The 12,582-nt window shown below is 33.4% G+C and overlaps 1 protein-coding gene across 1 annotated transcript in view; it reads left to right on the top strand.

Moving 5' to 3' along the window:
* The first annotated feature begins 1,736 nt into the window (after positions 1-1,736).
* The window catches only part of LOC125049759 (nitric oxide synthase-like protein), a 101,716-nt gene continuing 90,870 nt past the window's right edge, over positions 1,737-12,582 (top strand). The window contains exons 1-2 of the mRNA XM_047649206.1: positions 1,737-1,841; positions 8,162-8,445. Of these exons, the coding sequence (XP_047505162.1) occupies positions 8,227-8,445 (219 nt within the window). The 5' untranslated portion in view covers positions 1,737-1,841; positions 8,162-8,226. The remainder of the gene's footprint in view (positions 1,842-8,161; positions 8,446-12,582) is intronic.

Below are 12,582 nucleotides of genomic sequence, written 5' to 3'. Positions count from 1 at the left end.
GGGATACATAATAAAAACATTCATTTTAAATGTAATTGGGTATGACTGACGTTAGTTATATTAAAGTGTTAAAAACGAATTCACCCTAATCTAAAAAAAAAGTTCGTGCGTACAATGAACACATGTCAGAAGTGAAACTAATTTGTAACTCTTGTTCATTTTTATAAAAATCTAAAACTTTAGATTTCCGAGCCTTAGAGGGAGGGAAAAAGGAAGATATGTTAGGAATTTAATGAATTTAATTGTCATTAAAATATAAAATCTGTCGAAAATTTATGCAAAAGATATTTTATTTTATTTATTTCTTCGATGATAAAATCACGTGGCATTTTAATTTACAATTCGTCATTTGAAATATCAATAAATTATTTTCCATAAAATATAAAATTTAAGTAATTTTCACCCTTCTCACTCTCTCTCAATCGCTCTCGTTTTCTTCGACAAAAACACTGCACATCTTCGTGAAGTTCCATAAAAAATTTACAATCTAGCGCCTAAAGAAGTTTCACTTCAAAGAAATCATATTTTATTTCAAAGTGACAAAATATAAGTTTATATAAGGGGTGATGGTATTACCATAACGGCAAATACATAAATGTTATTATATTATAAATTTGCCACCGAATCTGTTCGGGGATGGACTATCGACAGAACGGTATGCAACCACAAAAAACCTTTCCTACAGATATACTCGTACTTTAGTGGATCCACTATATCGCTGCGTATTACTACGTTTTCCGTTTCCTAGCAGTACATAATATGATAATTGTGACAAGATCACCCGGTGAACTTCGTATGACCTCAAGATTCAAGATTCAAAGCCTTTATTTCATCTAATACAAGAGAACAAAATATAAATGTATATAAAAAAAGAAAAAAGTTTAACAAGCACAGCTGTCCTCTTGTACAGCTTGCCTTTGTGGCACAAAGGCCTCCTCCAGCTGTTTCCATTCCTTCCTATCCCTGGCAAGTCTTTGCCACAGAGGACCAGTGGCTTTTTTAAAGTCGTCAGCCCACCGGGCACATGGTCTTCCTCTCTTTCGCTTGGTGTTGTAGCGAGGTGTCCATTGGGTGACTTTTTTCGACCATTTTGCTCTCTGGCCTCTGAGCAGGTGTCCTGTCCATCTCCAATTAAGCCTTTTGTCTCGTATGACCTACATAATATATTTGTCTCAAAACTTAATACAATTTTTTACCAACCAAAGTTTTTTTTAAGACCAAAGAGATAAGTCCTGCATGGTATGAAACACAAATTTAAATAAATCTGTGACAACCGAGTGACATTTTTATATTTCTAAAAAGGCAAAAATTAACAATTTCCCAGCAAGAAACGGTTTTTATTGGAAAATTAAATTGTCATTTTTAGTTTTTTTCTTGACGTATAACGTTCCATGAACTTCCACAAATATTTCACGATCAGAATTAGTCAAATCGGTCCAGCCTTTCTCGAGTTTTAGTGAGACAAACAAAGATAAATTTATTTTTATATACATCTATATAGATGTTTACCCAACAAATGTTGTAGATTTTTCGTTCCTGTTGGCGATTGGAAATTACGTACATTATAAAGAAATTTCACAGCCGGGGTTCGAAAGAGCGCACCGTTTCCGTATTCTTCAAATGGCTATCAAGTCACGCAAAGTTTCGAAGAGAAAGTGTTAAACTTATTTCGTGAATGAAAAGTTTCGTAGGCGGAGCTACACCGCGCATGCGTCCTGTATTGCTTGGAAGGTTCTGCATGCTTTCGACGTCGACGGCGGATGACCAAGCACCAGTTTTCGCGTAACCCTCATCTTAGTCGGACGTCTCGAGATGACATCCCGCACGTTATAATCGAAAAAGTAATAATACATTTGGAAAAAAAAAATTATAACTTTGTTAGGAAACTTTTAATGAAGTTATCTTTAAAAGTTATTGAACTTTCTTTTACTTAGCTTAAAATTTTGAGTAAAGGCGATCTCTTTTTCTTCTCTCTATACATTTTATTAAATATGTCAATATTAAAATCGTTGTAATTAATACATAAAATTGCAGGCAATAGAAATAACTTTAAATAATAATAATAGTTGTAATCCACATAATAATATAAAAAAACACACTTTTTTGTATCAAATTGAATTTGCATTCAATTATTCCGTATTAACATACTTATAATACTAAAAATGGTTAAAAGACTTCCTTTTTGAAGAGTTATTTAAATTGTTACTTACAACGAATGTTTTAAGAGAAATTTCGTTATTAATTTTTAAATAAAATACAATAATTCTATTTCGTACAAACTATCGCCATCTAACGTTTAATAACTATTTTAATTGTGTAACAATTTATGTGTAATTCTTATCTAATGGTAAGTAAAAACTACTGTATAACTGACGTCATCTAGACATGGCGTAGCAAGTGCTACGAGGCGTAGATTTCGTTCCTGCTTGAATATTAATATTCGATTTATTATTCTATAGGCCTCACATCGCAGTCTAACATCAGTATGTTAAATACTGGTTACTGAAACCATTTAAATCTAAATAAATTCACGATACAGACGCTAAGGCACTACTCTATGCTTCTTTAAATCAGTCGCTAACTAAGATTAAATGTTAAATCTTAGGTTTTTAAATAGACAATTATTAATCTACCGTGTTATTCACTTCTCTTATTTAAAATAATTTACAGTGGAAATGACAGTGAGATGTTCTATGATTTTTTTATACTTTCAATATTAATTAAATAATCATTTTAGGTACAACTTCCTAAATAGCTTTAAATTGGCTTTTATAGAGAGATAACCAGATTACCAATAAAGCATTAAATATAAAAAAACATATTTTGAAATTTACATCAATTGTAATATTTGAGAAGTTTGTTAATATAGGCACAAAAACTTTTTTTATGACAAGGAGTAGAGAAATGTTGAAAGTTTTTACAGAAATTTGAATTTTTGCTGTACAATTACATAACATTAAATTCATTTAGTGATTTTTACGCGTTCACTGGACGTGATGATGAATTATGTATAGATTTTTTTACGTTGGCTAAGACCTAAAAGTTGCAGTTTTTTCTCCTCTTGTGTATAATGAGATCAAATAATACGAAAGAGATATGAAACTTGTCAAATGAGTGAATTAAATAATAATACCAAAAATTACCTGTTCACTTATTGGCACAAAATAAATTTAAATCGCAATCCTAAAGAAAATTTTGCTTAAAGCATTAAATCCAATAAATCGTTTTATTAATCTTGATAAAAAATATCCTTTTATTGGTTAATTAATTTATATAATGCATACGGCTCTTTAAACTTTGAAATACTGTGGCATCCTGAAGTATAAAAATGGCCTGGACTTCTTAAGTTTTATTAGGGTATTTTGATAAGTAAATGAAGAGAAATAGTTAAACGATCTAAATAAAAATTAACATCATAAAAGCGATTACAGCCCGCAAAAGCATTTTACCCTAATTTTAAATGAACGTCATGACAGCTGTGATTTTAAATTAAAGCGTTGCTTTTCTTTACCTTAAATTATAAAATAATTGCTGCTATAAACTTAAACTAAATATCCAACTTTCTATAAATTTCGATAAATGTTATGATTAAATTTTGATTCTAAGATTCTGTTATAAATACTAGCAAAATTTCAATTTTCTCAATGAAATATCATTTATAATATTGATTTCCTTAAGGGATTCGAAGTTATAATATTCATTAAAAGATTTAGAAGAAAATTTTATTTATAGAAAAGATTACGTCATTTTTGAAAAATAAAGCAGCGGAAGTTTGTGAATATAAATTGATATCGAAGAAAGAAAAAATTAGCAATCAAAAAGATTAAGATTAAAATTTGTCATACATTTCCTTTATTAGTTTCTGAGTTTGATGTTCGGTAAAACATCAATCATGTTTCCTTTTAAGCCTAGGAGGTTGCTTATAATCTTAAAAAATATATTTTATAATTTAATTCAAGAACTGCTGGACTTGTCGGTCTAATGCGAACCTTCACTTTCTTGTTCAATAAATTCTATTCAAAAATAGCCAATATTATTTTCTCAAGCCCAAAATCCGGTGTAACGTGCTCAATCGTTTTCCCTGATAGTGGGTAAGTGTCATTCCAAACTTTGATCAGATAACGCAACTTTGTCGGCAATTCATCTCGTTTATTTGAGCATTACGGGACCTTTGTTCTCTCCAAAATGTCAAAATATTGTTTTTCCTTTGAATTCATTTCAAGCGGGCGTGAATAAGTTCATGCTTCTATGAGCAATGAAACAATATGTAAGATTTACGGCTACTGGGTAGAAAATTTAGAATACAAAAAATATATATTTGAAATTGGATTAGCTAGTATTATGAACAAATTGTTCTTACGAGAGAAACACTTAAATATGGTTTCATAATATGGGTTTTAATGTTTACTATTTCAAACAAAAGCTAGCTTATGCGTTGACTAATTTTATACCTAAACAATTAATTACACTCAGTTTCGGTTCTTTACACAATAGCTAAATAAAGATCTCTTGCATAGACGAAAATTTACTAGTTGTTTTGTAGATTTTATATTATTATGAAATCCATCTATAATAGTAAAAATTAATCACCGAAATGTAATTACTATACCTGAATTATTTTAATTATTTTTCGTGTGTTAGCTATTGCCCATTACTCAATACAATTAATATGACTAGTGACTGCGTGATTGAGAGAGACTTTGAGAGATCTTCAGTATATTGATAATATAAAGGATAGTCAATTTATAGAGGAATGCTAATAGCGATTGCGTTTCTACTTTGAAAGTTTATTTATCCAAAAATATAATTATATACCTATTTTTATTCTAATAATCATTCGTAGTTATTTATTGAGTACAAACAAGGCAACAAGAAACAAGAAACAATTTGCAAAAGTTAGCGCTGATGTGTGGCCTCGGTATAGGTGGAGACAGCGAATACTAACACAATATTTATAATGTCATATAATAATTTTTTATAAACTTAAAAATAACAAAACGCGTGCTAATTTATAATAATTGGTCATAGTTTATAGTGGAGTACTATAGCATTAGTTAGCAATCGAAAGGCAATTTCAGTCAAGCAAACAAGGTATTTCCTCCTGGGTTTTCATAGATATTCCAATATCACAGTTCTACGTTCAGCTCCATTAAATTGTATCTTAGTACTAGCTGACCTGGCTAACTTCGTTCCGCCCTACAACCTTATAATATCGTTGTTACTTTAATTTAACTTATTTTAGGATTTCATTAATGTTAAGTATTACATTAATACAGTTGCAAGTACAGAAATGTTTTATTGCTTGCCATTGCGAAAGAAGAATGGCAGTTTTACACATTAGGCATCTTCTCTCTAGCGTCAATATGGCGATACTGCATGTTAAGCACTTTCTGATATCCAACATCTTTTGTTCAGGATCAAAGCATGGTTATGCATCTCCTCATTCACCTCAAGATCGGAATTTCTTGAACTGACACGAATTCGACGTAAAATGATGCGTAGTTTTGTCAACAGATGGCACCATATGGTTTTTGCATTCGTAAAATTAATTAATTTATTTATTGTTATTCGATAACTTATCCGATATTTTATTGCTTATTCTGCTATTCGGGATGGAAACAAATCCAACAAATCAAAAACCATGGCAATCGGTCCAGCCGTTCTCGAGTTATAAGTGTTGTAACAAACACGACTTTCTTTTATATATATAGATACTTTCTACCTATTATTAGTTGTGAACTGATGCGAGATTTTATGGTCGCTAGTCAGACGATGGATCAACAAAGCTATTCTAGCAATTGTCTTTTATTCATTCTTCTATTCTATACTGATATGTTGTTTATTAAAGGTAATATTCTGAATTTGACGTTGATAAGCAAGAACATAAAACGGAAAATTTATTTGACTTTGAGGTATTTTCAGGTTCAATTAAATTTAGGTTTATATATTGATTAGTTTATTTATAGTATTGTCTTTTATTATAATAACTTTTACAAATTTAAATAAAACACTTTTTTTAACGGATTAAAGCTATGTATTATTATAAACTTATAATTTTTTTTTTAAATTATTCATAATTATAATTTAACATAACTTTAAAATATCACTTATATAATAATAAAATAATATACTAGACTAATTCTTTGTCCGAGGTAGCTGCCAGATCTTCGGTCTCCTGTGATGTCGACTAACCTTTTTGAAATTTCTTTAAACAGCCTTAGAGCGCTAGGACCCCACGGACCAAGGGTCTCGACACCGAATGGATAACTTATAATTGTTTTACACAATTTAAAATTTTACCCGACGTTTCACGTGCTTTACAGCGTGCGTGGTCACGGTGACGGTTATGTTAAATTGTCTGTATAAGAGACACACACTATTATTAGTGATAATTGTATGTGTGTATCATAGCTAGGTCTTAGATCTTCATCACGCATGCTATTCATTTCTGAAGGTCATTATAGTGGCGTCGCTTCCTCCGCTCTCGCCTATCTGCAGCAAGTCCCTACTTCGAATTTAGGTTTGGCTTGATCGGTCTAGCAAATAGTTGGTCATTGTGCAGTTTAACTAGCGGCCATATTCTGCCGTAGCATTTGTTACAACATTTAATAAACTTGCTGGCTAATGATCAGTCGGTTGTAAAAGATAGACTAACTTCTTCTACGGTGAATTAATGTGGAAAGAGCGTACCAATTCTTATAAAGGGCGGCTGGGCGGTATCACTTAACATCAGGTAAACCCTTTTGTCCCGTGTTATAAAAAAATCCTTAATCTAGATTTCAGCAGACTTAATCAGAACGGAGCGCTTAAAAAATAATTTAATTGAACTCGCAAACTACGTTCTTCCTGTGCTTTCAGAGTTATAATTAAGTTCTAACTTAAATGTTAACTGGCAACCTTAACTTAGCAAGTTGCAATGACAGTATCAATGTTTGTGACGCCATTGTTTCCAAGTGTTTCAACATTCTCACTTCCTAACTGTTTCAGATTTTCAATAACTTTTAACTTAGTTAATATTATGCCAAGGTTAATTTAATCTTAAGTTCTATGTATAACTCAGTTACTTAGTTTGTTGAAACTTCGTAGTTATTATTTACGCTGCTATTTTAATCAAGTTTGCGCTTCGAATGTTATATCAAGAAAGCGTACTAATTCTTAAAAGGCCGGCAGCGCGCTTGCGAGCCTTCTGGCAGTGCGAGTGTTCATCGGCGGCGGTATCACTTAAAATCAAGTGAGCCTCTGCCCGTTTGTCTCCTGTAACATAAAAAAAAACCTTATTGCTTAACAGTCTACAATAGCCAAATGGACAGGCTCATCTTTAATTAAACCGCCGCCCATGTATACTCAGATGGCCAGAAGTCTCGTAATTGCGTTGCCAATCTTTTCAGAATTGGATATAATAAAATGGATCTGGTATTTCCTTCAGGTAGTGACGCTAGATACAAGATAGAACTACACGTTAACCAGTGGCGCTACAACCGTTGGTCTAGGCCTCAGATTTCTGTATCTGTTTCGTCATCATTATTTTTTTAATAGGTAGGAGATCAGCCTTCACTGCCTGATACGTCGTTAACGTTTCGGGTCTAAGGCATGCTGGTTACTTCCATACCTTCACCATTCGTGGAAGAGAATTATCACTAAATAAATTCAAACACCTCGCTAAACGTAAATTAATCAAGCTTTTTTATAAATTTAACGAATTTTTAAATGACCTAATCCTTGGAATAAAAAGAGTGGTGAAAAGTTTCTTGCCCTCTCTACGGCCTTGACTTGCGAACTGGTAGTTAATGTAAATTTACAATTAATTTAACTTCTTTTCTGACGTTCATAAGTGTACTTGTTTACCTATACGAATAAAGTTATTTTGAGTTTGAGTTTGAAGTGTTAAGTGCGCATGTATACAGAAAAGTCAAGTGGTACACAGCTGGAATTCGAACCTACGACCTCAGGTATGAGTCTCACACTCTAGATACACCACCACCAGACACACAGGCACACAGGCCAACACTGCTCAAACCGATTAATTCATTACACACGAAATAGTAGAAAGGAAGCTTTTTAATTCTGGACACGGACTGTTCTTATAAACATAATTGTGTAACATTTTAAAATAAACATCAAAAGGTGAAAAGAGATCGTCTTTACCCTAAAATGTTTTTAGATTTTTAAAAAATGTGATAAAATTAATCGGACAATGCTAGTGCGTGTTATTGGCTAGAAAGCAAAATGATGTCACAGCACCTGTCAAGCATGTTCGAGCAACTCGGAAACTTCACCAAGAACAACTTGAACAGCAAGTTAAAAGAGAAAGAGAAGACCAGCGTGAATCACGTCAACCAGTCTCCGCATAAGACGCCCCCCGCGCCCTTGAAGAAGCCCTGCAAATTGCGCAACGTTTCTTCTAAGGCAGAATCCTATGATTCTATGTATGGAAATAGTCAGCTGGTAAGTGGTAGCGTAAGATTAGTTTCCCCCCTCCTTACTTATAAATAATATATCTGTCTCTTTTCATGGCAATAAACATATTTTGACAGAAAGAGACCAAAGAATACCTTAGTTAAAAGACTGCAAGATTGATTTTATAAATGAGGGAGGGGGGGGGGGGGGGTTTGAACAAATTAGGTCATTGATATTAGTGTTATTGTTTACAGCAAATTGTAATTCCACTTTTCATACTACATCATAATATTTACAAAATATTTAATATACCTCAATTATAATTCAATTATATATGATATAAAAATTTCCCCCCCGAAATGCAGCAGGGGTGAGAAATGCCAAAAGCTTAACAAAACTACGAGCAACGTAATTCGTACGCAGTCTCAATTAGTTTGTACCGTTAATTTATTGCTCTAACGTGTTAATTATGCGAAGTACCAGTTAATAGCGCACTTGTTGACGTATTAACTCGATAAAGGCACTGACACAGTAGCGATGATAAGCGACTCCTTTTAAATGTTTTGACGTGATAACGTCTTTAAAATCGTTTTAGTCGGGTGACATGTTCAGAAACTTGTGTCACACCAAAACCTCACGAGCGCGATCGCAGGTATAACGAGAGAGAGACGGACCGATCTCCCGTCTCATCTCGAGCGCTGCCAGTCATTCCGTGAATGTATGAAGAAAAATGTATATCATAGTCGAATAAGTAAACTTGTCATTTTACACCCGAAATTTATCATCAAAAGTGTGAATAAAACGATAGATGTAATTTAAAATTTGAAAAAATTGTTATCTTCATTAATTCCTTACTTCCCAAAAACTTATATCACCAATAAGACGTTATCACGTAAACATCTCGATCGTAAACCTACTTTACAAACAACCAATATTTTTTTTTCTGTCGATTTTTATTATTTCCAGACAATGTGAGTACTTGCTATTTTAAAATAAATCAATGGTGCTACAACCTTTTTAGGTCTGGGCCTCAGATTTCTGTATCTGTTTCATGATCATTTGTTAATCTAATAGGCAAGAAGGTGATCAGCCTTCTGTGCTTGACTCACGCCCTCGATTTTTTGGGTAAGGCAAGCCGGTTTCCTCACGATGTTTTCCTTCACCGTTCGAATGTTAAATACGCACATAGAAAAAAGTACAGTGGCTTCAGCGTACGACTCTCATACCTGAGGTCGTTGGTTCGATCCCCGGCTGTGCACCGATGGACTTTCTTTCTATGTGCGTATTTAACATTTACTCGAACGGTGAAGGAAAACATCGTGAGGAAACCGACATGTCTTAGACCCAAAAAGTCGACGACATGTGTCAGGCACTGGAGGCTGATCACCTACTTGCCTATTAGATTTAAAAATGATCATGAAACAGATTCAGAAATCTGAGGCCAAGACCTAAAGGGGTTGTAGCGCCAATAATTTATTTTTTATAAAAAATAATATGACATTTGCATGCCTATTAATATATGTCTGATTGTGCGGATTTTTATAATTAATCTATCTTATCTAAGTGTGACTTAAAAACTTTGGAGTAGACATAGTTGCGCTTATGTCTCCATCTTCCTAAGGCTGGGATTCATAGACGTTATTGTAAGACGGTCGAAGTCCGGGTTTAAGAGACACAGTCAAGCCAAGTTTACATAATCGTTTTCAGAAATATTGTTCTTGTCAAACTTCGACACGTTTGGTTTCTATTGTTTTTGGAAATTATGGAAAAATATTTTCGTGTAAAACATCATTTGAGAGTGTAGCTGTAAGGAGAAAAGAATTTCAGGTTTTAAAGTTGTATCAAAGCTTTTTATAGAAGTGAGAATTTTTTTTAACTTATTAACGCATAAATTAGGGGCCTCACAGCCTAGCGGTCTTATTAAGTGGCAGCTAGATGAGGGGTACCGGGTTCGATTCCCGGTTCGAGGGCAAGTTTTAATTTAATTCAAATTTGTTCTCGGCCTTTGGGAGGGTTGTGCGGTACCGGGCGAGTGCTTAAACCGTACATGGAGGACACGGTCGAATTTCTAAAGACAAGCACGAATTATAAAAAATCCTATACTTGACGCTGGCTAATGCACAAATCGTGCCAGAGCCAAATTAAAAAAAAAGTATAAATTAATTGGGCGAAGTGAATTACATATTGTTAATATCGTGATTGGATTTAAAGAAAAGGAAAAATATGTTTCCTCCAACTGAACTTTAATTGACAATTTAAATTCACAAAATATTAGGTCCTTACATATTGAAATTGACGTTTTGTATGGAAGGAATAAAAAGTAGAAAAAAAAAAATATTTCAATAATCATAGTATGTACCATTACTATCTATGCACTTTTGCCATCTTATAGGTTCATTGGTTCCATTACTAAAAAAAACATTCGAATGGGAATAAAAAAAAAAGTTGAAGGCGGTTCAGACTGCCCAATCAGAGTTGAATTTTTTAACCCTTCCAAGATGTTATCTAAATTTCGAAAAAAAGACGGTTATCTGTTGGAGCAAGGTCCTGGGAGTAGGTACGGTGGTTTTTTTCCGAACTTTCTTAGTATTTTTATTAGTCTTATCTCTTGATAGTAAATGCTGACTTAACAGAAAATAATATCAATGTTAGCCAGATGGGGTACAGCCTTGCGATTCTGTAACTCACTTTTCGAATTCGCACAGCGGCTGATAAGGAGGAAGCTTGTAGTTTATTGTTTATCAGAAAATCGTAAAATGACTGCTTCACTACTGATTTGAGCGCGACTGCGAAAACCGCTGTGCGAGTTCGAAAAATGCGTTACAGAATCGCAAGGCAGGGCTGTATCCTAACAATATGAATCATCTTTATATACACTATTAGACATGATTATCTGTATTTATAATTACAAAATTGTCCGATTGGTGGCGCCAGATTCGCAGCTTACTTTCGTAAATTACCAATTGCCATCACTCACGTAAACTTAGACCAAGTTAGACTTCAACCGTCTCTCAATACAAATAACTAAAAAGACTTTAATAAGAGATATCAGATTCAAATTGATAAGAGATTCAACACAGCAACAAAAACCATATCCCGCGTTATCGTCAAGTGCTTACGTTTTTTGAATACTAAATCTATTATTCAACCGATAAATCTATGATATGATTTGTGAGTCCGAGAAATAAAATCGGAATATCATAATACAATATTTTGCTTGAAAATAATATTATGGAATATAAGATACAGGTATCACTTATTCCAAGTCATTAAACTTGTATCGGTAGACATCCCTACTCATCGGCAAAGAAGACAGAGGGTGTAGGCCGAGAGAAAAAGCCGGCGTAAAAAACTCTCGGTACTTTTTTTTTTTTTTTATTTTTTTTATAGAACGGGGGGCAAACGGGCAGGAGGCTCACCTGATGTTAAGTGATACCGCCGCCCATGGACACTCTCAATGCCAGAGGGCTCGCGAGTGCGTTGCCGGCCTTTTAAGAATAGGTACGCTCTTTTCTTGAAGGACCCTTAAGATATCACTTAAATCACCCTTACTCTTTTAAAATATCAAATCATCATACAAAATGACTATGGCAAACAGAAGAAACCAGAAGGAGGGAGAAACGGTCAGCTCTTTATTTGTGTTAAATTAAAAAACTGAACGGAAACCTCGCAGTTTAACCCTTGGGATTTTCTCTCTCGACAATTTTGTATTGCATTGTTCGACTTAATTAATTATTTATTCATGCCTTTAGCTTTTACCATAATAGATTAAATAAGAACAAAAAGACATTGTCTGTTATCAGTTTCACAAACAACTACCCTCACGTACTGAAGCGTGACCCGATCAGCCGATTGGGTATCTATAAGTTTATCATAATTTACGAGTTGGGAATACTTCTGACGGTCCATGGTACAATGAGGTTGGTGCATAAAGTTTTTATGGCATTCTAGCATTCAATAATAAAAAAGTATTTTATTAAATTTGAATTTCGAATGTCAACGTTAAAATGTCGTTTAATAACGGAAGTTAGATTTATAGTTGCGTCAGTGTTCTAAATTTAAATTCAGTTTTTATTATTCAAGTACTTTGAGAGTACCCATTTTTAGGTTAATAAGCAATAGCATTGGAATGATGAGAATTGAATTGAAATTTAAAGTAATTCTAAATATGATTGCATATCAAAT

This window comes from Pieris napi, chromosome 5 (genome assembly GCF_905475465.1).
Source record: "Pieris napi chromosome 5, ilPieNapi1.2, whole genome shotgun sequence".
Lineage (NCBI taxonomy): Eukaryota > Metazoa > Arthropoda > Insecta > Lepidoptera > Pieridae > Pieris > Pieris napi.
The sequence above is the reverse complement of the archived record's forward strand: the minus strand, read 5'-3'. Positions and strand labels throughout refer to the sequence as shown.